The sequence below is a fragment of the Anolis carolinensis genome, unplaced genomic scaffold (assembly GCF_035594765.1).
Source record: "Anolis carolinensis isolate JA03-04 unplaced genomic scaffold, rAnoCar3.1.pri scaffold_7, whole genome shotgun sequence".
Lineage (NCBI taxonomy): Eukaryota > Metazoa > Chordata > Lepidosauria > Squamata > Dactyloidae > Anolis > Anolis carolinensis.
The window spans coordinates 39773263-39801186 of NW_026943818.1; the positions used below are offsets into that span (position 1 = coordinate 39773263).

At 37.3% G+C, this 27924-nt stretch overlaps 3 protein-coding genes across 6 annotated transcripts in view; 1 reads left to right on the forward strand and 2 right to left on the reverse strand.

Annotated features, from left to right (window-relative positions):
• The window catches only part of rpl36 (ribosomal protein L36), a 12266-nt gene extending 4170 nt beyond the window's left edge, over window positions 1-8096 (reverse strand). Inside the window, exons 1-2 of the mRNA XM_062960229.1 lie at window positions 7963-8096; window positions 2211-2305 (exon numbers count right to left, since the gene is read on the reverse strand). Coding sequence (XP_062816299.1) covers window positions 2211-2303 — 93 coding nt within the window. The 5' untranslated portion in view covers window positions 2304-2305; window positions 7963-8096. The remainder of the gene's footprint in view (window positions 1-2210; window positions 2306-7962) is intronic.
• use1 (unconventional SNARE in the ER 1) lies at window positions 8092-26077 on the forward strand. The gene is made up of 7 exons (XM_062960228.1): window positions 8092-8226; window positions 9845-9894; window positions 12067-12145; window positions 13915-14062; window positions 16483-16513; window positions 22362-22527; window positions 25700-26077. The coding sequence occupies exons 1-7, from the start codon at window positions 8101-8103 to the stop codon at window positions 25880-25882; spliced, it is 783 nt and encodes a 260-aa protein (XP_062816298.1). The 5' UTR covers window positions 8092-8100; the 3' UTR covers window positions 25883-26077.
• LOC107983895 (zinc finger protein 420-like) overlaps window positions 26048-27924 on the reverse strand; it is a 31042-nt gene continuing 29165 nt past the window's right edge. For all 4 annotated transcript variants that reach the window (XM_062960220.1, XM_062960218.1, XM_062960217.1 and 1 more), the window contains one exon: window positions 26048-27829. In XM_062960220.1, coding sequence (XP_062816290.1) covers window positions 26295-27647 — 1353 coding nt within the window. In that variant the 5' untranslated portion in view covers window positions 27648-27829 and the 3' untranslated portion in view covers window positions 26048-26294. The remainder of the gene's footprint in view (window positions 27830-27924) is intronic.

Genomic DNA, 27924 nt, shown 5'->3' on the forward strand with positions numbered 1-27924 from the left:
TTGGCATTAAATATTAATTTAATATATTTATATTATAAATATATTAAATAAACTAATATTATAATACATTGTATATACATGTAATATTAATAATAATATTATGATGTAATACAATGTAATAATAATTATAATTCACTATTATAATTGTATATTTATATTACATACAATATTACTAATAATATTGCGATATAGTTGTATAATATAATATATTGTATGTATATATACTTGTAAACCGCCCTGAGTCCCCTTCGGGGTGAGAAGGGCGGGATATAAATGTCGCAAATAAATAATAAATAAATAAATAACTATATTATACTATATCAATATATTGTAATATTATTAGTAATATTACTTGTAATATGTAATATATAAATAATATTATTATATTGTATTAATTAGTATAACAGTAGATTCTGACTTATCCAACACTCGCTTATCCAACGTTCTGGATTATCCAAGCCATTTTTGTAGTCAATGATTTCAATATATCATGACATTTTGGTGCTAAATTCGTAAATACAGTAATTACAACATAACATCACTGCGTACTGAACTACTTTTTCTGTCCAATTTGTTGTATAACATGATGTTTTGGTGCTTAATTTGTAAAATCATAACCTCATTTAATGTTTAATAGGCTTTTCCTTAATCCCTCCTTATTATCCATCATATTCGCTTATCCAACGTTCTGCCGGCCCGTTTACGTTGGATAAGCGAGACTCTACTGTAGTTCAATACGCAGTAATGCTATGTAGTAATGACTGTATTTACGAATTTAGCACCAAAATATCACGATGTATTGAAAACATCGTGTTGGATAATCCAGAATGTTGGATAAGCGAGTGTTGGATAAGTGAGACTCTACTGTATTATTATAGCAAAATACAGTAGAGTCTCACTTATCCAACGTTCTGGATTATCCAATGCATTTTTGTAGTCGATGTTTTCAATATATTGTGATATTTTGGTGCTAAATTTGTAAATAGAGTTGGTGTTTAATTTGTAAAATCATAACCTAATTTGATGTTTAATAGGCTTTTCCTTAATCTCCTTATCACGGTGTATTGAAAACATGGACTACAAAAATGCGTTGGATAATCCAGAATGTTGGATAAGCGAGTGTTGGATAAGTGAGACTCTACTGTATATTGTGAAATTATGGTTTTTTCTCTTGAAGTGACACACCACCCAAGTCATGCTAGGTTTTTTGGTGAATTTTGACACACCAAGCGCAAAAGGTTGGTCTAGAGCAGGGGTCCCCAAACTAAGGCCCGGGGGCCGGATGCGGCCCTCCAAGGTAATTTACCTGGCCCTCGCCCTCATTTATAATATAATATTTTTATATCCGTTTTAATAATATAATATATTGTATATACATATAATACTGATAATAATATTATCATTTTATACAATACAATACTAACAATAATATCATATAATAATATTAATTATATGTTATATATTACATATAATATTACAGTATAGTGGTATAGTTCAATATAGTATAATGCCAATATTGTGCTATGCTAATAATATAATATATTGTATGTACATACAGCTGCTCTGAGTTCCCTTCGGGGTGAGAAGGGTGGGATATAAATGTAGTAAATAAATGTAGTAAATGAATAAATAAATAATTTTGGACTTAGGCTCGCCCAGAGTCTGAAATGACTTGAAGACACACAACAACAACAACAACAACAACAACAACAACCCTAATTAACCTGACTATCTCATTGGCCAGAAGCAGGCCCACACTTCCTATTGAAATCCTGATAGGTTTATGTTGGTTAAAATTATTTTTCATTTTTAAATATTTTATTGTTCTTTCATTGTTATTGTTGTTTTGCACTACAAATAAGATATGTGCAGTGTGCATAGGAATTTGTTGGGTTTTTTCCCCCCAAATGATAATTTGGCCCCTCAACAGTCTGAAGGATTGTGGACTGGCCCTCTGCTTTAAAAGTTTGAGGACCTCTGGTCTAGAGGAAACTTGCCCAACAGAACAAACTGTAAATACTGATGGACTTTCTGGGGGTTAACCTGGCATGATGTGAGTTGTAGTACACTCACAACCTTATGCATTTTGTACAATACCCAAGTTAGTAATATAATAATTTGCTTTGTGTCCTAGGCCAGGATAATTCGCTAATCAATTATCCTTCTTTTTTCTAAAAAAATGCATATTTCCTTTTCTTTCCCAAACTCACCCCACGGCGTCGGCAGTGGCGGGGCTTGGACACGTTCTTGGTCACCTTGTGGCCCTTGCTGAGGCCCACGGCCATCGGGTAGCGGATCGCCATGGCTGCGGGAGAAAAGAAAAGCCCTTTTAATAGCACTGGCATTTTATATCCACCCATCAACATGCCATTCTTAACATTTTTGTCTATGCTTCGTTTTGAGATTATTAGCTATTGGACTGAAGTCCCTGCAGGGAGAAAGGTGAGACATATATAAACATAATAATAATAATAATAATAATAATAATAATAATAATAATAATAGATTTAAAAGAAACCCTAAGGGCCATCAATGCCAGGACTCTTATCCCTAATAATAATAATAATAATAATCTATATATATAAAAGAGTGATGGCATCAGGGCAGTGGACAAAACAACAAAACTACAGGCCCCCCAACCTCGAAATTTGACAACACAACCCATCATTCACGGCTCTAGGTTGATACAACAAAAAGAAAAGAAAAATAAAGTCCTAATTAGAGGGAGAGGAATAATTGCTTTTATCCAATTGCTGCCAGTTAGAAGGCTAAGCTCCTCCAGCTTCGTCTCCTAGCAATCCAATAAAAAATAATAAAAAACACTAAAAAATAATTAAAAACACTAAAAGATTAATACAATAAAATACTATAATAACAGAAAATAACTAAAAATAATACAAGAAAATAATAAAATATAATAAATAAAAAGATAACTTACAATAAAATGAATTAAAAATACAAACAACATCAAATAAAAATTACATAACAATTTTTAACCAATACCACCACCACTTTGCCACAGCAACGCGTGGCCGGGCACAGCTAGTCTATATATATAAAAGAGTGATGGCATCAGGGCAGCGGACAAAACAACAAAACTACAGGCCCCCCAACCTCGAAATTTGACAACACAACCCATCATCCACGCCTCTAGGTTGATACAACAAAAAGAAAAGAAAAATAAAGTCCTAATTAGAGGGAGATGAATAACAGTTTTTATCCAATTGCTGCCAGTTTGAAGGCTAAGCTCTACCCACTTGGTCTCCTAGAAACCTACTCAGCCCAGGGGACAGGCACAGTTAGGCCTCACTTAGGCCTGTTCCACAGATTATCAGATTTTAACTGGATTATATGGCAGTGTAGACTCAAGGCCCTTCCACACAGCTATATAACCTATTTAGAATCTTGTATTATCTGCTTTGAACTGGATTATCTTGACTCCACACTGCCATATAATCCACTTCAGTGTGCATACTAAACATAAAGACAACCATAGAACAGACATTCAATACCACCACTACCTCAACAATTTCTCACCAACACCACCAGACAATGCCACAGCAACGCGTGGCCGGGCACAGCTAATAATAATAATAATAATAATAATAATAATAATAATAATAATAATAGAGTTAAAAGGGACCCAAGGCCATCAATGCTATGACCCTCTTTCTTAATAATATTGATAATTAAAAGGGACCCCAAGGGCCATCAGTGCCAAGACACTCTTCCTCAACAATAATAATTAATAGATTTAAAAGAGACCCCAAGGCAATCAATGTTGGACCCTCTTCCCTAATAATAATAATAATACAGCCAGCAGTTTCTGCTGTGGACTCATCTTGCTGTGTTTCAAATAATAATAATAATAATAATAATAATAATAATAATAATAATAATAATAATAGCTGTGCCAAAAGATCTCAGCCGGCATTTGGAAACAATAGACATTGACAAAATCACAATCTGCCAACTGCAAAAGGCCACCCTACTGGGATCTGCGCACATCATCCGAAAATACATCACACAGTCCTAGACACTTGGGAAGTGTTCAACTTGTGATTTTGTGATATAAAATCCAGCATATCTATCTTGTTTGCTGTGTAATAATAATAATAATAATAATAATAATCTCAGCGGCATTTGGAAACAATAGACACTGACAATATTACGATCTGCCAACTGCAAAAGGCCACCCTACTGGGATCTGCAGCAGCATCCGAAAATACATCACACAGTCCTAGGCACTTGGGAAGAGTTCGACTTGTGATTTTGTGATACGAAATCCAGCATGTCTATCTTGTTTGCTGTATCATAATAAAATAATAATAGAGTTAAAGGTGACCCCATGGGCCATCAATGCTACGACTTGCTTTCTAGATGATTATGATAATACCAATAATAGAATAATAATAAAAAAGAAGAATAGAATTAAAAGAGGCCCCAAGGACCATCAACGCCAGGACACTCTTCCCTAATAATGATAGTAATAGTTAAAGGAGACCCAGAACCATCAATGCTAGGACCCCATAAATGCCAATAATAATATATATATTTTTTGTGTCAGGAGCGACTTGAGAAACTGCAAGTCGCTTCTGGAGTGAGAGAACTGGCCGTCTGCAAGGACGTTGCCCACAGGACGCCCGGATGTTTTGATGTTTTACCATCCTTATTATTATTATTATTATAAATAATAATAATATAAAATTAAGTAACAGAATTAAAATACTCTTGTCCACAATAATATTAACTATAGTAATGTGTTGTGAAAGGCTTTCATGGCCAGAATCACTGGGTTGCTGTGAGTTTTCCAGACTGTCTGGCCATGTTCCAGAAGCACTCTCCCCTGACGTTTCACCCACATCTATGGCAGGCATCTTCAGAGTCTGTGAGGCCTGTTGGAAACTAGGCAAGTGGGGCTTATATATCTGTGGAATAATGTCCAGGGTGGGAGAAAGAAAGAACTCTTGTCCGTTTGGGGCAAGTGGTTATGTAGCAACTGGCCTCCTCGATTAGCAATGAATGGCCTTGCAGCTTCAAAGCCTGGCTGTATCCTACCTGAGGGAATCCTTTGTTGGGAGGTAAATAAAGTAAATAAATAACACTCAGAGAAAAGGGAAATTCCAGACAGACAACAATCAGGGCCAGTTAACGCCTAACAAAAAGATTCCCTCAGGCAGGAGGCAGTTAGGCTTTGAAGGCCATGCAAAGCTAATCAAAGTGGCCAGTGGCAACATTCTCACATGTCTCCAACAGACACGTGTTCTTTCTTCTACCCTGGTTAACATTCCATAAATACAGTAGTCTCTCGCTTATCCAACGTAAACGGGCCGGCAGAACGTTGGATAAGCAAATATGTTGGATAATAAAGAGAGATTAAGGGAAAGCCTATTAAACATCAAAATAGGTTATGATTTTATAAATTAAGCACCAAAATATCATGTTTAACATCAAATTTTACAGAAAAAGTAGTTCAATACGCAGTAATTACTGTATTTACGAATTTAGCACCAAAATATCACAATGTATTGAAAACATTGACTACAAAAATGTGTTGGATAATCCAGGACGTTGGATAAGTGAGTGTTGGATAAGTGAGACTCTACTGTACATTTATTATATCACTCTGGTCTTATTATTTTTATTATTATTGCAGATATTATTTTACTCTATTTATTATTATTATTATTATATGTATTATATGTATTATTTTCCTGTATTTATTATTATTATTACATGTATTATTTTACTCTATTATTATTATTAAAAGGACACATAAGCACATTGACATTGAAGAAGATGAGAATATAGTAATTACTGTATTTACAAATTTAGCACCAAAATATCACGGTGTATTGAAAACATGGACTACAAAAATGCGTTGGATAATCCAGAACGTTGGATAAGTGAGACTCTACTGAACATTTATTATATCACTCTGATCTTATTAATATTATATTATTGCATTTATTATTTTACTCTATTTATTATTATATGTATTATTTTCCTGTATTTAATTATTATTATTATTATTATTACATGTATTATTTTAATCTATTTATTATTATTACATGTATTATTTTACTCTATTATTATTAAAAGGATACAAAAGCACATTTACATTGAAGATGACAATATAGTAATTACTGTATTTACAAATTTAGCACCAAAATATCACGGTGTATTGAAAACATGGACTACAAAAATGCGTTGGATAATCCAGAACGTTGGATAAGTGAGACTCTACTGTACATTTATTATATCACTCTGATCTTATTATTTTTATTATTATTGCATTTATTTTTTTATAGTAATTACTGTATTTACAAATTTAGCACTAAAATATCACGGTGTATTGAAAACATTGACTACAAAAATGCATTGGATAATCCAGAATGTTGGATAAGTGAGACTCTACTGTACATTTATTATATCACTCTGATCTTATTATTTTTATCATTATTGCATTTATTATTTTACTCTATTTATTATATGTATTATTTTCCTGTATTTATTATTATTATTATATGTATTATTTTACTCTATTATTATTAAAAGGATACATAAGCACATTGACATTGAAGATGAGAATATAGTAATTACTGTATTTACAAATTTAGCACCAAAATATCACGGTGTATTGAAAACATGGACTACAAAAATGCGTTGGATAATCCAGAACGTTGGATAAGTGAGACTCTACTGTACATTTATTATATCACTCTGATCTTATTATTTTTATTATTATTGCATTTATTTTTTTTATAGTAATTACTGTATTTACAAATTTAGCACTAAAATATCACGGTGTATTGAAAACATTGACTACAAAAATGCGTTGGATAATCCAGAACGTTGGATAAGTGAGACTCTACTGTACATTTATTATATCACTCTGGTCTTATTATTTTTATTGCATTTATTATTTTACTCTATTTATTATTACATGTATAATTTTCCTGTATTTATTATTATTATTATGACATGTATAATTTTACTCTATTATTATTAAAAGGACACATAAGCACATTGACATTGAAGAAGATGAGAATATAGTAATGTATTATATGTATTATTTTCCTGTATTTATTATTATTATAAATAATAATGTATTATAAATAATAATGTATAAATATGTATTATTTTACTCTATTATTATTAAAAGGATACATAAGCACATTGACATTGAAGATGAGAATATAGTAATGTATTATATGTATTATTTTCCTGTATTTATTATTATAAATAATAATGTATTATAAATAATAATGTATAAATATGTATTATTTTACTCTATTATTATTAAAAGGATACATAAGCACATTGACATTGAAGAAGATGAGAATATAGTAATGTATTATATGTATTATATTCCTGTATTTATTATTATTATAAATAATAATGTATAAATATGTATTATTTTACTCTATTATTATTAAAAGGATACATAAGCACATTGACATTGAAGAAGATGAGAATATAGTAATTACTGTATTTACAAATTTAGCACCAAAATATCACGGTGTATTGAAAACATTGACTACAAAAATGCGCTGGATAAGCCAGAACGTTGGATAAGCGAGACTCTACTGTATATAAACTCCACCGGCCTAGTTTCCAGCAGGGCTCACAACCTTTTGAGGATGCCTGCCACGGATGCAGGCGAAACGTCAGGAGAGAATGCTACTTCACAGCAAACCAATGATTCCGGCCATGAAAGCCTTCGACGACACATAGAAACAAAAGGATTTACGGGCAGCGAGGAAATCGAGCGAGGCTGAGTTGGGCCTAAGGGCGAGTGTCCACACGAACCCCTTTTCCCGGGCCCGAAGCGCTTCAAGGCCGGTCTCTTTTTTGAGGGGAGCCTTCGCTGCGTCTCCCCGGACCCTCGGATGGAGCCCAGGCCGCCTCCGGAGCGAGGATGGCGGCCGATTCGGCTCCCCGCGTCTCCACAAGACTCACCTTCTCTCGTCGCGCAATGGAGGCCCACGCCGGAAGAGACAGGAGGCTGCGCGCGCAACTCCGGAAACCAGCTTTCCTTCTGAGGGCGACGCTCCCACCGCTGCCAGTCATAGAGGAGCCGGAAGTGGCTGTCCCAAAATGGCCGCCGTGGCTCCGGTGGCGCCCGTGACTCGGCCGGAGATCAAGCTGGTTCGGCTCCTGACCCGGTGCGAAGCGCTGGCGGCGGAGCGGCGGCGCCCGGAGGAGGAATGGCGGCTGGAGAAGGTCCGGCAGGCAGGGCCGAGGGGTTGGGTTGCTAGGGGAGCGGTTGCTATGGAGGCCCGAGGGAACGGTGCGCATGCGCACACGACACCCCGGGTCGAACGCTTTGCGCATGCGCACGTTACTCTTCCAAGTTGGACCGCAATAAGGGAGAAGCAAAGATCAGGCGAATACTGGGCGCATGCGCAGAGTATTGGGCTCACCTTTAGATGGGAAAGGCAGATAAAAATAATAGCAATGCCAATAATAATACAAGGTTTATAATAATAAAAAATAGGAGATGATTGGAACAATGAGGAGAGGCAGATAAGAAAGAATAACAAGACCAGTAATAATAGAAGATCAATAATAATAATAATAATAATAGGAGGTGATGGGCACTATGAGGAGAGGCAGATAAGAAATAATAATAACAATTCCAATAATAGTACAAATTATTATTAATAATAATAATAATAATAAGACCAGTAATAATACAAGATTAATAATAATAATAGGAGATGATGGAAACTATGAGGAGAGGCAGATAAGAAATAATAATAATACCAATAATAATACAAGATTAATAATAATAATAATAATAATAGGAGATGATTGGATCTATGAGGAGAGGTAGATAAGAAATAATAACAATACCAATAATAATACAAGATTAATAATAATAATAATAATAATAATAGGAGATGATGGAAACTATGAGGAGAGGTAGATAAGAAATAATAATAAGACCAGTAATAATACAAGATTAATAATAATAGGAGATGATGGAAACTATGAGGAGAGGCAGATAAGAAATAATAACAATACCAATAATGATACAAGATTAATAATAATAATAATAATAATAATAGGAGATGATTTGAACTATGAGGAGAGGTAGATAAGAAATAATAACAATACCAATAATAATACAAGATTAATAATAATCATAATAATAATAATAGGAGATAATGGGAAGCATTAGGAGAGGTGGATAATAAATAAGAATAACAATAACAGTAGGAGAGAAATAATAACGGAAAATAATAATAATAATAATAATAGGATAATAATAATAATAATAATAATAATAATAATAGGAGATGACGAGAAGCATGTGTAGAGGTGGGTAAGAAATAATAATAATAACAGTAGGAGAGAAATAATAATAACGGAGAATAATAATAATAATAATAATAATATTATAATAATAATAATAGATGACGAGAAGCATGTGTAGAGGTGGGTAAGAAATAATAATAATAACAGTAGGAGAGAAATAATAATAATGGAGAATAATAATAATAATAATAATAGGAGATGATGGGAAGCATTAGGAGAGGTGGATAATAAATAATAATAACAGTAGGAGAGAAATAATAATAATGGAGAATAATAATAATAGGATAATAATAATAATAATAGATGACGAGAAGCATGTGTAGAGGTGGGTAAGAAATAATAATCATTATGATTGTTATTATTAGTATTATTGTGGTCAAACAGCTCTGACCATTGACAAACTAGCACTTTGGCCCAGGTTTTTTCTAGATTTTATCCACGATTTTACCTTTTGTTCTTGAATGTGATTTTAGGACTGGTTTTTATTGTTATTATTTGTTCTTTTTTCTTTTCTCCGCAGTACGTTGCTGCGCTGGAGGAGATACTCCTTGCCTTGAAGAATCACTCCAGGTGAGTCTCTTCAATCCGTACTCAGGGCTTAGGGGCAACACGGCCCTTTTTTGGGACTGCAGCGCCCAGAATCCCTCAACTGGCACGAGCATGCCGAGAACCTCCCGTTTTTGATGTATTAGCTACATGTTGTACCCCAACTCAAGCCGCAAGGAGATACAATTAATATGATAATGACGATGATTATTATTTATTTCTGTCCTGTGTTTTTAATATTTATTTTGTAGCAATACTTTTTCATAGATACCTTTTCTAGATCCCTCATTTTAATCTGTGCATTTACAGAATTTTTGCAATGTTTGTATGTTTGGACTGTGGTTGAGCTATGAGGAAAAGCAGATATGATTATTATTAATTATTATTATTACTCTTTTGTAAGCTGTAAACAACATCCATGGCTCTCTTCTTCCTTCTTTCTACTGACAAGCATTTAAGATTAAGACCCAGTCTACTTTTACAATCTCTCAGTTTTAATCCATGTTTTTATTAGTTCTTGTTTTTTATTGGCTAATGTTTTATTTTTATTTTTTTTTATTTTTTTATTTTTTATTGTGCAAGTTGTTGTCTATTGTTGTGTTTTATACTGCTACTGTTTTTATTCGGGCTTGGCCCCATGTAAGCCGCCCTGAGTCCCCTCCGGGGAGATAGAGGCGGGGTATAAAAATAAAGTTATTATTATTATTATTATTATTATTATTATTATTAGTACAGTAGAGTCTGACTTCTCCAAGCTAAACGGGCCGGCAGAAGCATGGATAAGCGGATATCTTGGATAATAAGGAGTGATTAAGGAAAAACATCAAATTAGGTTATGATTTTACAAATTAAGCACCAAAACTTCATGTTATACAACAAATTTGACAGAAAAACTAGTTCAATATGCAGTAAATGTTATGTTGTAATTACTGTATTTACGAATTTAACACCAAAATATCACAATATATTGAAAACATTGACTACAAAAATGGCTTGGATTATCCAGAGGCTTGGATAAGCAAGGCTTGGATTAGTGAGACTCTACTGTATTATTATTCTGTAAACAACATCCATGGCTCCCTTCTTCCTTCTACCCGCAACCCTTCATGGAGCCAGAGCCAGGTCTTCTCCTTCTCAGCTTTTCCTTCCATTTTCTCAAGGATCTTTCCATGCAATGTTTTGTTGTGCCAGCTGTCAGCTCTAGTTTGTAGTGTGGTTTTCTTGTACTGATTCTGCTCTAGTTTGTAGTGCGGTTTTCTTGTACTGATTCTGCTCTAGTTTGTAGTGCGGTTTTCTTGTACTGATTCTGCCCTAGTTTGTAGTGCGGTTTTCTTGTACTGATTCTGCTCTAGTTTGTAGTGCGGTTTTCTTGGACTGATTCTGCTCTAATTTCTAGTGCGGTTTTCTTGTACTGATTCTGCTCTAATTTCTAGTGCGGTTTTCTTGTACTGATTCTGCTCTAGTTTGTAGTGCGGTTTTCTTGTACTGATTCTGCTCTAGTTTGTAGTGCGGTTTTCTTGTACTGATTCTGCTCTAGTTTGTAGTGCGGTTTTCTTGTACTGATTCTGCTCTAGTTTGTAGTGCGGTTTTCTTGTACTGATTCTGCTCTAGTTTGTAGTGCGGTTTTCTTGTACTGATTCTGCTCTAGTTTGTAGTGCGGTTTTCTTGTACTGATTCTGCTCTAGTTTGTAGTGCGGTTTTCTTGTACTGATTCTGCTCTAGTTTGTAGTGCGGTTTTCTTGTACTGATTCTGCTCTAGTTTGTAGTGCAGTTTTCTTGTACTGATTCTGCTCTAGTTCGTAGTGCGGTTTTCTTGTACTGGTTTTTTGTCTGCTGTGCTTTGAGGAGTTTCTGATTTTTGACTTCAATCAAAGCAGGTTCTTCACTTTGCTTTACATATTCTGCCAGGACATGTTCTTCTTCTTATTATTATTATTATTAATTCTGCCTCTTCTGTGAGCTGTAAGCAACATCCATGACACTCTTCTTCCTTCTTTCTACTGACAACCCTTCAAACTTGTTGTTATTATTATTATTATTATCAATCATGCCTCTTCTGTGAGCTATAGGCAACATATAATATCCTATTCCATTAGGCCGTAAAAAACAAATGCATTGCCGAAGGTCTGCTGTATATAGCTCAAGTATTGCACACCACTATAGCTGTCCGTCTGATCATCTTTGTTCCCCTTCTAGCAAACCCGCGCCGGAGGTGCTAAATGAATATTCCCGCAAAGTGGACTTCCTGAAGGGGCTGCTGGAGGCAGAGAAGCTGGTAAGGCCTCTCCGTCCATAGGCCTATTATTATTATTATTATTATTATTATGACACAGCAAGCAAGATAGCTAGGCTGGATTTCGTATCACAAAATCACAAGTCGAACACTTCCCAAGTGTCTAGGACTGTGTGATGTATTTTTGGATGATGCTGCAGATTCCAGTCGGGTGGCCTTTTGCAGCTGTCAGATCGTAATTTGGTCAATGTCTATTGTTTCCAAATGCCCGCTGAAATCTTTTCATGTGCCCATCACCACCGGGACCACCTGCACTGGTTTCTGCCAGAGTCTTTGAAGTTCAATCTTGAGGTCCTGATAGCGGCTGAGTTTTTCCTGTTGCTTTTCACCTGGGATGGCGACATCCATGATCCAAACCTTGTTCTTTTCCACAACTGTGATGTCTGGTGTGTTGTGTTCCAGAACTTTGTCAGTCTGGATTCGGAAGTCCCACAGTATCTTTGCGTGCTCATTTTCCAAGACTTTTGCAGGTTTGTGATCCCACCAGTTCTTTGCTGCTGGGAGGTGGAACTTGAGGCATAAGTTCCAGTGAATCATTTGGGCCACATAGTTGTGCCTCTGTTTGTAGTCTGTCTGTGCGAATTTCTTACAGCAGCTGAGGAGATGATCAATGGTTTCGTCGGTTTCCTTGCACAATCTGCATTTTGGGTCATCAGCTGATTTTTCGATCTTGGCCTGAATGGCCTTTGTCCTGATGTCTTGTTCCTGGGCTGCAAGGATCAGGCCTTCTGTCTCCTTCTTCAGGGTCCCATTCGTGAGCCAGAGCCAGGTCTTCTCCTTATCAGCTTTGCCTTCCATTTTGTCAAGGAACTTTCCATGCAGTGTTTTGTTGTGCCAGCTGTCAGCTCTAGTTTGTAGTGCGGTTTTCTTGTACTGATTCTGCTCTAGTTTGTAGTGCGGTTTTCTTGTACTGATTCTGCTCTAGTTTGTAGTGCGGTTTTCTTGTACTGATTCTGTTCTAGTTTGTAGTGCGGTTTTCTTGTACTGATTCTGCTCTAGTTTGTAGTGCGGTTTTCTTGTACTGATTCTGCTCTAGTTTATAGTGCGGTTTTCTTGTACTGATTTTGCTCTAGTTTATAGTGCGGTTTTCTTGTACTGATTCTGTTCTAGTTTGTAGTGCGGTTTTCTTGTACTGGTTTTTTGTCTGCTGTGCTTTGAGGAGTTTCTGATTTTTGACTTCAATCAAAGCAGGTTCTTCACTTTGCTTTACATATTTAAATAATAATGTTTACATATTATTATTATTCTGTAATAATAATAATGATGATGATGATGTAGTATCCAGGCACTATTATGAACACAACCCAGGCAAAGGATGTTTCCAAGATCAGGCCACTTCTATGATAGTAATAAGTAAAGATTTTCCGGTGACGTTAATTCTAGTCGTGTCTGACTCTCTGGGTTGCCGCTCATCTCCAGTTCTAAGCCAAAGAGCCAGCGTTGTCCATAGACACCTCCAAGGTCATGTGGCCATTGGCATGACTGCATGGAATGCCATTACCTTCTCGCCAGAGCGGTACCTATTGATCTACTCACATTTGCATGTTTTCGAACTGCTAGGTTGGCAGAAGCTGGGGCTAACAGTGGGAGCACACTCCACTCCCCGGATCTGAACTGCTGACTTTTTGGTCTGCAAGTTCAGCAGCTCAGTGGTTTAACTGAGTGGTTTAACCTATACACATTACTGTATATATGTACAATTACAGAACAAAACCACCCGTCCTTTCACATTGTCTCTCTTTCTCTCCCAGTCGTCGTCCTCAGAGAAGGCGCTGGCCAACCAGTTCCTGGCACCCGGGCGCAACCCGACCACGGCTAAGGAGCGTGTCCCGGCCACCAAGACGGTTCACCTGCAAGCCAAGGCCCGCTACACAGGCGAGATGCGGAGCGAGCTGTTTGGTACCGTATTTATAATAATAATAATACACTATTTTAATGGTATATTATATACTACATGTAATATTACTAATAATATTGCAATGTAGTTGTATAGTACAATATAGTAATACATGACACTGAGAACATTAAGACCAGAAATTCACGACATTGGAGGTAGAAAGTCCATAATATGGAGTTGGGTCTACACGGCTTCCTATAGATATGACGCTGAGAACATTGAGACCAGAAATTCACAACATTGGAGGTAGAAAGTCCATAATATGGAGTTGGGTCTACACGGCTTCCTATAGATATGACGCTGAGAACATTAAGACCAGAAATTCACAACATTGGAGGTAGAAAGCCCATAATATGGAGTTGGATCTACACGGCTTCCTATATATATGACGCTGAGAACATTGAGACCAGGAATTCCCAACATTGGAGGTAGAAGGTCCATAATATGGAGTTGGGTCTACACGGTATCCTATAGATATGACGCTGAGAACATTAAGACCAGGAATTCCCAACATTGGAGGTAGAAAGTCCATAATATGGAGTTGGGTCTACACGGCTTCCAATAGATATGACGCTGAGAACATTAAGACCAGGAATTCACAACATTAGAAGCAGAAAGTCCATAATATGGAGTTGGATCTACACGGCGTCCTATATATATGACGCTGAAAACATTAAGACCAGGAATTCCCAACATTAGAAGCAAAAAGTCCATAATATGGAGTCGGATCTACACGGTGTCCTATAGATATGACGCTGAGAACATTGAGACCAGGAATTCGCAACATTGGAAGCAGGAAGTCCATAATATGGAGTCGGATCTACACGGCTTCCTATAGATATGACACTGAGAACATTAAGACCAGGAATTCGCAACATTGGAGGTAGAAAGTCCATAATATGGAGTTGGGCCTACACGGCTTCCTATAGATATGACACTGAGAACATTAAGACCAGGAATTCACAACATTGGAGGTAGAAGGTCCATAATATGGAGTCGGGTCTACACGGCGTCCTATAGATATGACGCTGAGAACATTGAGACCAGAAATTCACAACATTGGAGGTAGAAAGTCCATAATATGGAGTTGGATCTACACGGTGTCCTATAGATATGACACTGAGAACATTAAGACCAGAAATTCACAACATTGGAGGTAGAAAGTCCATAATATGGAGTCGGGTCTACACGGCTTCCTATAGATATGACGCTGAGAACATTAAGACCAGAAATTCACAACATTGGAGGTAGAAAGTCCATAATATGGAGTCGGGTCTACACGGCTTCCTATAGATATGACGCTGAGAACATTAAGACCAGGAATTCCCAACATTGGAGGTAGAAGGTCCATAATATGGAGTTGGATCTACACGGCTTCCTATAGATATGACACTGAGAACATTGAGACCAGAAATTCACAACATTGGAGGTAGAAAGTCCATAATATGGAGTCGGGTCTACACGGCTTCCTATAGATATGACGCTGAGAACATTAAGACAAGAAATTCACAACATTGGAGGTAGAAAGTCCATAATATGGAGTTGGATCTACACGGCGTCCTATAGATATGACGCTGAGAACATTAAGACCAGGAATTCCCAACATTGGAGGTAGAAGGTCCATAATATGGAGTTGGATCTACACGGCTTCCTATAGATATGACACTGAGAACATTGAGACCAGAAATTCACAACATTGGAGGTAGAAAGTCCATAATATGGAGTCGGGTCTACACGGCTTCCTATAGATATGACGCTGAGAACATTAAGACAAGAAATTCACAACATTGGAGGTAGAAAGTCCATAATATGGAGTTGGATCTACACGGCTTCCTATAGATATGACGCTGAGAACATTGAGACTAGAAATTCACAACATTGGAGGTAGAAAGTCCATAATATGGAGTTGGGTCTACACGGCTTCCTATAGATATGACGCTGAGAACATTGAGATTAGAAATTCACAACATTGGAGGTAGAAAGTCCATAATATGGAGTTGGGTCTACACAGCTTCCTATATATATGACGCTGAGAACATTGAGACCAGGAATTCACAACATTGGAGGTAGAAGGTCCATAATATGGAGTCGGGTCTACACGGCTTCCTATAGATATGACACTGAGAACATTGAGACCAGAAATTCACAACATTGGAGGTAGAAAGTCCACAATATGGAGTTGGATCTACACGGCTTCCTATAGATATGACGCTGAGAACATTGAGACTAGAAATTCACAACATTGGAGGTAGAAAGTCCATAATATGGAGTTGGGTCTACACAGCTTCCTATATATATGACGCTGAGAACATTGAGACCAGGAATTCACAACATTGGAGGTAGAAGGTCCATAATATGGAGTTGGGTCTACACGGTATCCTATAGATATGACTATTCTTTCTGCTTTTCTTTCCCTTCCCAGGTTTGGAAGAGGCCAACCTGAGGAAACGCACGTAAGTGACTGGAGGCCTATTGGGAAGGAATGGGGACATTTGACCCTCCTGCTTTCATGCAGGAAAAGCACCATCAAAGCACCCCTGACAGATGGCCATCCAGCCTTAATAGTAATAACAACAACAACAATATCAATAATAGAATCATCTATATATATAAAAGAGTGATGGCATCACGGCGACCCACAAAACTACAGGCCCCCCAACCTCGAAATTTGACAACACAACCCATCATCCACGCCTGTAGGTTGATACAACAAAAAGAAAAGTAAAATAAAGTCCTAATTAGAGGGAGAGGAATAATTGCTTTTATCCAATTGCTGCCAGTTAGAAGGCTAAGCTCCTCCAACTTGGTCTCCTAGCAACCCAATAAAAAACACTAAAAAATAATTAAAAACACTAAAAAAATTAATACAATAAAATACTATAATAACAGAAAATAACAAAAAATAATACCTAAAAATAACCCTAAAATATAATAAATAAAAAGATAACTTGCAATAAAATTAATTAAAAAATACAAATAACGTCAAATAAAAATTACACAACAATTTTTAACCTATACCACCACCACTTTGCCACAGCAACGCATGGCCGGGCACAGCTAGTAGAATAATAGACCCCATGGGCCATCTAGTCCAACCCCCTTCTGCAATGCAGGAAAAGCACAATCAAAGCACCCCGACAGATGACCATGCAGTCCCTGCTTAAAAGTCTACAAGGACTTCTATTAGAATTGGAAGAGGCCATCTAGCTCCCTCCTGGGACTCACCCCCAGACTCTATTCCTTGCCTCCCACCACTCAGACGGTGTGGTCTCTTTCAACTCTATTATTATTATTATTATTATTATTATTATTATTATTATTATTATTATTATTATTATTATGACACAGCAAACAAGATAGACATGCTGGATTTCGTATCACAAAACCACAAGTCGAACACTTCCCAAGTGTCTAGGACTGTGTGATGTATTATTATTATTATTATTATTATTATTATTATTATTATTATTATTATTATTATGACACAGCAAACAAGATAGATATGCTGGGTTTCGTATCATAAAATCACAAGTCGAACACTTCCCAAGTGTCTAGGACTGTGTGATGTATTTTCGGATGATGCGCGCAGATCCCAGTCGGGTGGCCTTTTGCAGTTGGCAGATCGTGATTTTGTCAATGTCTATTGTTTCCAAATACCGGGTGAGATGTTTTGATGTGCCCATCACCACCGGGACCACCTGTACTGGTTTCTGCCAGAGTCTTTGTGAGGTCCTGAGAGCGGCTGAGTTTTTCCTGTTGTTTTTCGTCAATGCGACTGTCACCTGGGATGGCGACATCAATGATCCAAACCTTGTTCTTTTCCACAACTGTGATGTCTGGTGTGTTGTGTTCCAGAACTTTGTCAGTCTGGATTCGGAAGTCCCACAGGATCTTTGCCTGCTCATTTTCCAATACTTTTGCAGGTTTGTGATCCCACCAGTTCTTTGCTGCTGGCAGGTGGTACTTGAGGCATAAGTTCCAATGGATCATTTGGGCCACATAGTTGTGCCTCTGTTTGTAGTCTGTCTGTGTGATTTTCTTACAGCAGCTGAGGAGATGATCCATGGTTTTGTCGGTTTCCTTGCACAGTCTGCATTTTGGGTCATCAGCTGATTTTTCGATCTTAGCCTGAATGGCCTTTGTCCTGATGTCTTGCTCCTGGGCTGCAAGGATCAGGCCTTCTGTGTGCCAAATTTTGGTCTAGATTCATCATCCGTGGAGGTCACAGTTTCTCCCCAAACTACTCCAGTAATCAAATTTCGGCATGTCAGGTCTGTGTGCCAAGATTGCAATAAAAACATAAAATGAGCTGGGCAAAGTGCAGTGAGTGGAACTTGTAAACAAGAAGGAAGTTAAGGTGCTACAAGGTCATGGGAAGAGCCTTATATAAGCCGAGGGGGGCATTTTCAGTATTAAAAAAAGGGCTGAAAAACTAGGCTTATACTCGAGTATATACAGTAAATTTTCCCCAAAGACATCCAGTATTTTGTGTTAGTCAAGTGTGCCAAGTGTGGTCCAATTCCATCTTTGGTGGAGTTCAGAGTGCTCATTGATTGCAGGTGAACTATAATAACAACAACAACAACAACAACAACTTCTTTATTTTTATATCTCGCCCCATCTCCCTGGAGGGACTCGGCCATGCCCGACAACAATACAATCTATATATATAAAAGAGTAATGGTGTCCGTTCCTCCCACTAAACAACAAAAGTACAAGCCCCAGAACCTAGAAATTTGGCAACACAACCCACCATCCTTGCCCCTAGGTTCCGACAACAAAAAGAAAAGGAAAATAAAGTCCTAATTAGAGGGAGAGAAATAATTGTTTTTATCCAATTGCTTCCACTTAGAAGGCTAAGCTCCACCCACTTGGTCTCCTAGCAACCCACTCAGCCCAGTGTTAATAAAAGAATGAAAAATAAAATAAATACAAATACAGTAGAGTCTCACTTATCCAACATAAACGGGCCAGCAGAACGTTGGATAAGCAAATATGTTGGATAATAAGGAGAGATTAAGAAAAAGCCTATTAAACATCAAAATAGGTTATGATTTTATAAATTAAGCACCAACACATCAGGTTATACAACAAATTTGACAGAAAAAGTAGTTCATTACACATTAATGCTATGTAGTAATTACTGTATTTATGAATTTAGCACCAAAATATTACGATATATTGAAAACATTGACTACAAAAATGCGTTGGATAATCCAGAACGTTGGATAAGTGAGTGTTGGATAAGTGAGACTCTACTGTAATACAGTAAAAAACAAAAAACACTAAAATAATTAAAAACACTAAAAATTAATACAATAAAATACTATAATAATAATAAAATAACTAAAAATAATACAACAAAATAATAAAATATAATAAATAAAAAAGATAACTTACAATAAAATTAATTTAAAAAATACAAATAATGTCAAATAAAAATTCCACAACTTTTAACCAATACCACCACCACTTTGCCACAGCAACACGTGGATAATCCAGAACGTTGGATAAGTGAGTGTTGGATAAGTGAGACTCTACTGTAATACAATAAAAAACAAAAAACACTAAAATAATTAAAAACACTAAAAATTAATACAATAAAATACTATAATAATAAAATAACTAAAAATAATACAACAAAATAATAAAAAATAATAAATAAAAAAGATAAGTTACAATAAAATTAATTAAAAAATACAAATAATGTCAAACAAAAATTCCACAACAACTTTTAACCAATACCACCACCACTTTGCCAAAGCAACGCGTGGCCGGGCAAAATTAATTGTATTTTATTAATACAATAAAATACTATAATACAGTAAAAAAACTGTAATACAGTAAAAAACAAAAAACACTAAAATAATTAAAAACACTAAAAATTAATACAATAAAATACTATAATAATAAAATAACTAAAAATAATACAACAAAATAATAACATATAATAAATAAAAAGATAACTTACAATAAAATTAATAAAAAATGCAAATAACGTCAAATAAAAATTACACAACAATTTTTAACCAATACCACCACCACTTTGCCACAGCAACGCGTGGCCGGGCACAGCTAGTAACAGCAATAAAACAAGATCAGCAATAAAACAACGTCCTATCAATAAAAACTATACATCCCAGGACCTACAACTCCAAAACTGAAGGGCCAATTCCCCTCAAAACCCACCAGTGTTCAAATGTGGGCGTAACGGATCTGCATGCCAAGTTTGGTCCAGATCCATCATTGTTTTGGTTCATGGATGTAGGTGAACTTCAACTCCTCTCATTCCCTCCAGTATTTTTTCTTGGTCATGTGGGTTCGGTGTGCCAAGTGAGAACCAGGTCCGTTGTTGGTGGAGTTCAGAGTGTTCTTAGATTGCAGGACAACTATATTGCGCCAAATTGCTATGTGTGTGTGTGTGTGTGTAAAGAAATCCTTGCAAAGTTGCTTGCAAAAGATCTCTGCAAAAAGGGAGCTGAGCTTTTGCAGAGGCAAGCCACGCCTCAAACAATGTATCGGTTTGCTGGCAGGTGGCTGGGTTTGTCAGTTGGTAATCTGAGCTTGCGGGGAGAGCACAGAAAAGGAGAAGCTCTCTAGCTACGGTCAAGTAGTAGTTTGAATATGCTATGCTGTAAATAGAATGCTGATGTTATTGATCTTATGCAACTACATGGACATTATACGATTGCAGAACAATGTATCGGTTTGCTGGCAGGTGGCTGGGTTTGTCAGTTGGTAATCTGAGCTTGCGGGGAGAGCACAGAAATGGAGCTCTAGCTACGGGCAAGTAGCAGTTTGAATATGCGATGCTGTAAATAGAATGCTGATGTTATTGATCTTATGCAACTACATGGACATTGTACGATTACAGAACAATGTATCGGTTTGCTGGCAGGTGGCTGGGTTGGTCAGTTGGTAATCTGAGCTTGCGGGGAGAGCACAGAAATGGAGAAGCTCTCTAGCTACGGTCAAGTAGTAGTTTGAATATGCTATGCTGTAAATAGAATGCTGATGTTATTGATCTTATGCAACTACATGGACATTATACGATTGCAGAACAATGTATCGGTTTGCTGGCAGGTGGCTGGGTTTGTCAGTTGGTAATCTGAGCTTGCGGGGAGAGCACAGAAATGGAGAAGCTCTCTAGCTACAGTCAAGTAGCAGTTTGAATATGCTATGCTGTAAATAGAATGCTGATGTTATTGATCTTATGCAACTACATGGACATTGTATGATTGCAGAACAATGTATTGGTTTGCTGGCAGGTGGCTGGGTTTGTCAGTTGGTAATCTGAACTTGCGGGGAGAGCACAGAAATGGAGAAGCTTTGAATATGCTATGCTGTAAATAGAATGCTGATGTTATTGATCTTATGCAACTACATGGACATTGTACGATTGCAGAACTGTTTTATATTTCAACTCAACAAGCAAGAGTAAAGATCTTTTGTTCTTTCCATTCCTCTGCCTGGTCTGAGTCTTTTGCACATGGTGTTAACTGGACGCTGCTGGATTCCGCTATACTCGTTAATAGAGAAGAGGAGTCAACTCTGGCCCATAAGTCTGTGAAAAAAATTCAGAGAACACCAAACTCTTTATTTCAATAAAATCCTACATGAAAGAGAGAGAAAAAAAACAACCAGTTTTTGAGTTATCCACAGTGTTTTGGTCCTTGGGAGTTCCAGTTTCCCTAAAGGAGGGCAAGAAGGAATCCCCTGGGAAAAGGTGCCACGTCCATGCCTCTTTCACTAAGAGTTATAGCCCCAGGCGCGACAGCACAATATTCCCAGCCATAGGATCTCCTTGGGTCATTTAGTCCAACCATCTTATGCCCTTGTGCCATGGGGGCTGGATAAATGGCTTCGATGGGCCGCATCCGGCCCCCGGGCCTTAGTTTGGGGACCCCTGCTGTAAATAGAATGCTGATGTCATTGATCTTATGCAACTACATGGACATTATACGATTGCAGAACAATGTATCGGTTTGCTGGCAGGTGGCTGGGTTTGTCAGTTGGTAATCTGAACTTGCGGGGAGAGCACAGAAATGGAGAAGCTCTCTAGCTACGGTCAAGTAGTAGTTTGAATATGCTATGCTGTAAATAGAATGCTGATGTTATTGATCTTATGCAACTACATGGACATTGTACGATTGCAGAACTGTTTTATATTTCAACTCAACAAGCAAGAGTAAAGTTCTTTTGTTCTTTCAATTCCTCTGCCTGGTGTGAGTCTTTTGCACATGGTGTTAACTGGACGCTGCTGGATTCCGCTATACTCGTTAACAAACTCTGTCTCGGCAGGGGGGCCCTTCTCCCCGAGGAGAAGCAGTCGGCGTCTGAGCTGGACGCGGTGCTCCAGCACCACCACAGCCTGCAGGAGAAGCTGGCCGAGGAGATGCTCCACCTGGCGCGCAACCTCAAGAACAACACCTTGGTGGCCCAGAACGTCATCAAGCAGGACAACCAGGTGGGTCAGGCGGGCGGGCGGGCGGGGTGGCCAACATCCGAATCCGGGGATCGGTCGTTCGCTCCCGTTGGAGGCTTAACGTGGGATCACGGTGCAACAACGATCATGTCCGAAGCAAAGGAATCCACACAGTGAGGACTTAGCGAGAAAGGGCGTTTAATATAATTATTATTATTATTATTATTATTATTATTATGACACAGCAAACGAGATAGACATGCTGGATTTCATATCACAAAATCACAAGTCGAACACTTCCCAAGGGTCTAGGACTATGTGATGTATTATTATTATTATTATTGTTATTATTATTATTGTATGACACAGCAAACAAGATAGATATACTGGATTTCGTATCACAAAATCACAAACACTTCCCAAGTGTCTAGGACTGTGTGATGTATTTATTATTATTATTATTATTATTATTGTTGTTGTTGTTATTATTATTGTATGACACAGCAAACAAGATAGATATACTGGATTTCGTATCACAAAATCACAAACACTTCCCAAGTGTCTAGGACTGTGTGATGTATTATTATTATTATTATTATTATTATTATTATTATTATTATTTTATTATGACACAGCAAACGAGATAGATATGTTGGATTTCGTATCACAAAATCACAAACACTTCCCAAGTGTCTAGGACTGTGTGATGTATTTATTATTATTATTATTATTATTATTATTATTATTATTATTATTATTATTGTTATTATGACACAGCAAGTAAGATAGAAATGTTGGATTTCGTATCACAAAATCACAAACACTTCCCAAGTGTCTAGGACTGTGTGATTTATTATTATTATTATTATTATTATTATTATTATTATTATGACACAGCAAACAAGATAGACATGCTGGATTTCGTATCACAAAATCACAAGTCGAACACTTCCCAAGTGTCTAGGACTGTGTGATGTATTATTATTATTATTATTATTATTATTATTTTATTATAACACAGCAAACAAAACGGATATGCTGGATTTCATGTCACAAAATCACAAGTCGAAAACCTCCCAAGTGTCTAGGACTGTGTGATGTATTATTATTATTATTATTATTATTATTATTATTATTATTATTATTATTATTATTTTATTATGGCACAGCAAACAAGACAGATATGCTGGATTTCATTTCACAAAACCACAAGTCGAACACTTCCCAAGTGTCTAGGACTGTGTGATGTATTTTCGGATGATGCGCCCAGATCCCAGTCGGGTGGCCTTTTGCAGTTGGCAGATCGTAATTTTGTCAATGTCTATTGTTTCCAATAGACATTGAAAATATTATTATTATAATTATTATATTACTATTATTACTGTAAATATTGTTATTACAGGTTATTATCATATTATGGTATACCGTAGTATTATTATTACCCTACAAATTATTGTTACAGTATATAATAATAATAATAATTACTATTATTATATACATATATACATAACAAATAACTTGAGGAGGCTTGAAGAAGGTTGCTATTTCCAACAATAAGGACATATAGTGAATTTCTTACCAGGTTCAATAATAATACAGTAGAGTCTCACCTATCCAAGCTAAATGGGCCAGCAAAAGCTTGGATAAGCGAATATGTTGGATAAGAAGGAGGCATTAAGGAAAAGCCTATTAAACATCAAATTAGGTTATGATTTTACAAATTAAGCACCGAAACATTATGTTATACAACAAATTTGGCAGAAAAGTAGTTCAATAGGCAGTAATGTTATGTTGTAATTACTGTATTTACGAATTTAGCACCAAAATATAATTATATATTGAAAACATTGACTACAAAAGTGCGTTGGATAATCCAGAAGCTTGGATAAGCGAGGCTTGGATAAGTGAGACCCCACTGTAACAACAACAACAACAAAAATTTTATTTTTATATCCCGCCCCATCTCCCCGAGGGGACTCGGGGCGGCTCACATGGGACCAAGCCCAACAGCATACAATAAAATACTGTACAATTGTATAAAATACACATTATACAAGACACAATATAAAATACAATATTATTATTATTAGTAATATATTATTACAGTATATAATAATAATAATAATAATAATAATAATAATAATAAGGTATACTGCAGTACCAAATTATTATTGCAGTATGTTATTATTATTATCATACTCATCATAATCATCATCATATTATTTGCAGTAGTATTAGTATTATTACCATACACATTTTTAGTACAGTATATAATAATAATAATAATAATAATAATAATAATAATAATAATAATAATAATAATTTTATTCTTATATCCTGCCCCATCTCCCTGAAGGGACTCGGGGCGGCTTACATGGGGCCAAGCCATTTATATCAACAATATAAAAACAAGCAGTAAAACAAATCAAACAACAATAAAACAAGTTATAAAACCACATAGAATACATAATGATAAAATCATGGATAAGAATTATATATTATTTATTATATTATTAGGGTATATGGTATTATTATTACTATTATTATTACCACACAGATTACTGATATTATTAATACCATATATATTATTATTACCGGCTGTTAGAAATTGTGGGGGTTGAAGGGTATCTGTCGGGTTTTCTTCTCCCAGTTGTGCTGTGGGTCAGTCTTCCACCAGAAGAAAGCACCAAGACACACACTCGTAGATTCCAACAGGTTTTATTGTACAGAATACCAAAACCTTCTCTTTGGCCCATTTATATAGGGGCTCTCACATACCAGAGGGTAATTGAGGTTTTATGGCTGGCCCGTTTTATGGCTGGCATCTGTTCTTTGTCAGCCGACCGGAGATGTCAAAGATTGGAGATCATGACAGTATCATTCTTAATCAATAGTCCATAGTCTTTAGGTATAGTTGTACTCACTGAAGTCCATAAGTCATACTTCTCTCCTGAAGTCCTAACAGCATCCACCGCTACCGAGGTCTGATGCAAACATGCATTCACCTCCACTGCGGTGTAAAGCAGACTGACTACAAAATGGAGTCCTGAGTCTGAACATGCTCAACACAATCATACCAAAGACATGCAGGCAAATCCTTTAGGCCAGAGCTACAGAGGGCTACATTGGGGGAATGGGGTGATGCTGGGAGTTGTAGTCCAAAGCCCGTTGGGATGTAACTCGAAGCGTCTGACGCCCTCCCCGTTTGTCCCAGACTCTGTCCCAGTCTCTGCGCCTGGCCGACCGGAACTTTGAGAAGCTGAAGGACGAGTCGGAGCGGCTGGAGCAGCACGCCAAGAAGTCCGTCAACTGGCTCCTGTGGCTGATGCTCATCGTGGTCTGCTTCATCTTCATCAGCATGATCCTCTTCATCCGCATCTTCCCCAAGCTCAGGTGACCGGCGGTGGACCACCACTTCCTTCTCCTTCCGGGCGAGGCGGCCGCTTCGCACAGGCCAACAAAGGACCAGGAAGGCGAGGCTGTATTATTATTATTGTTATTATTACAACGAACAAACGGACATTTCTAATGACCATCATCCAAGCAAACAATAGAACATGAATAATAATAAATACATTTTATTTATACCCTATTGGAAATAACTGCGCCCAGTCTTTGGTGGAATATAAATACTGTAAATAACAACTAATAATTAAACAGGAAATAATACATTCATACCAGGAACAGATTTTTCCCCCCCAAATTTTGTTACATCGTGTTATTACATATTTTAGTAACCTTACACTTTTTCTAGATGATCATCCAGCATTATTAAGAAACAAAACTCTGGTGTCATTGTAAAGATAAACTTAACTATTTCCTTCCATGCATATATAGGCTTCCTCTCCAGTGTGAATCCTCTGATGTGAACGTAGACTTCCACTCCGAGTGAAGCTCTGTCCACACTCCAGGCATTTATAGGGTTTCTCCCCAGTGTGAGTTCTTTGATGTGAATGCAGACTTCCACTCTGAGTGAAGCTCTGTCCACACTCCAGGCATATATACGGTTTCTCCCCAGTGTGAGTCCTCTGATGTTTATTTAGATCAGAACTATGAGTGAAGCTCTGTCCACACTCCAGGCATGAATAGGGTTTCTCCCCAGTGTGAGTTCTTTGATGTGAACGTAGACCTGAACTATGTGTGAAGCTCTGTCCACACTCCAAGCATTTATAAGATTTCTCCCCAGTGTGAGTCCTCTGATGTGAACGTAGATGTCCCTTCTGAGTAAAGCTCTGCCCACACTCTGGGCATGTGTAGGGTTTCTCCCCAGTGTGAGTCCTTTGATGAGAACGTAGATATCCCATCACAGTAAAGCTCTTCCCACACTCCAGGCATGTATAGGGCTTCTCCCCAGTGTGGGTCCTTTGATGTGAACATAGATTTGCACTCTGAGTGAAGCTCTTCCCACACTCCAGGCATTTATAAGGCTTCTCCCCAGTGTGAGTCCTTTGATGTGAACGTAGATTTGCACTCTGAGTGAAGCTCTGTCCACACTCCAGGCACGTATAGGGTTTTTCCCCAGTGTGAGTCCTTTGATGTGAACGTAGATTTCCACTCTGAGAGAAGCTCTGTCCACACTCCAGGCATGTATAGGGTTTTTCCCCAGTGTGGGTCCTTTGATGTGAACGTAGTAGTCCACTCACAGTGAAGCTCTGTCCACACTCCAGGCATGTGTAGGGTTTCTCCCCAGTGTGAGTCCTTCGATGTAAACGTAGATTTGCACGCTGAGTGAAGCTCTGTCCACACTCCAGGCATGTAAAAGGTTTCTCCCCAGTATGAGTCCTTTGATGTGAACGTAGTCGCCCAAGCACAGTAAAGCTTTGTCCACACTCCAGGCACTTATAGGGTTTCTCTCCAGTGTGAGTTCTTTGATGTGAACGCAAAACTCCACTCTGAGTGAAGGTCTCGCCACACTCCAGGCATTTGTAAGGTTTCTCCCCAGTGTGAGTCCTTTGATGTGAACGTAGATTTGCAATCTGAGTGAAGCTCTGTCCACACTCCAAGCATTTATAGGGTTTTACCCCAATGTGACTTCTTTGATGTAAACATAAACATCCCCTCTCAGTAAAGCTCTGCCCACACTCCAGGCATGTATAGGGTTTCTCCCCAGTGTGAATTCTTTGGTATGTCTTCAGAATACATTTATATGCTTTCTCCTCCATGCTGACAGCGTTATATACATAGAATTGCAATATTGACACTTGACTCTTCGTTTTCCCTTTCTGATTTTGCTTTTAGACCCGTTTCCTTACTGCACTTTGGTTTCCAAATTCCTCAATTTCTCCACTAGAAGCTGGTTTGATTCTCATCATGCCAGAGGTGGTTAGATAGAACTGTCATCTTACTGGTTAAGAAAGAAAGAAGGAGCAAAAGGTTAAACATGAAGCCCAAAATATCCTTTAGCTCCAACATTATTCTCTTTTTCCCTTCATGGATTAC

What these genes read in the sequence shown, in the direction of transcription:
- use1 (XM_062960228.1), top strand. Translation starts at nt 8,101, where the DNA reads ATGGCCGCCGTGGCTCCGGTGGCGCCCGTGACTCGGCCGGAGATCAAG. An exon ending in AGGAATGGCGGCTGGAGAAG is followed by an intron (nt 8,227 to 9,844) that starts GTCCGGCAGGCA and finishes TTTTCTCCGCAG; the next exon opens with TACGTTGCTGCGCTGGAGGA. An exon ending in GCCTTGAAGAATCACTCCAG is followed by an intron (nt 9,895 to 12,066) that starts GTGAGTCTCTTC and finishes TTCCCCTTCTAG; the next exon opens with CAAACCCGCGCCGGAGGTGC.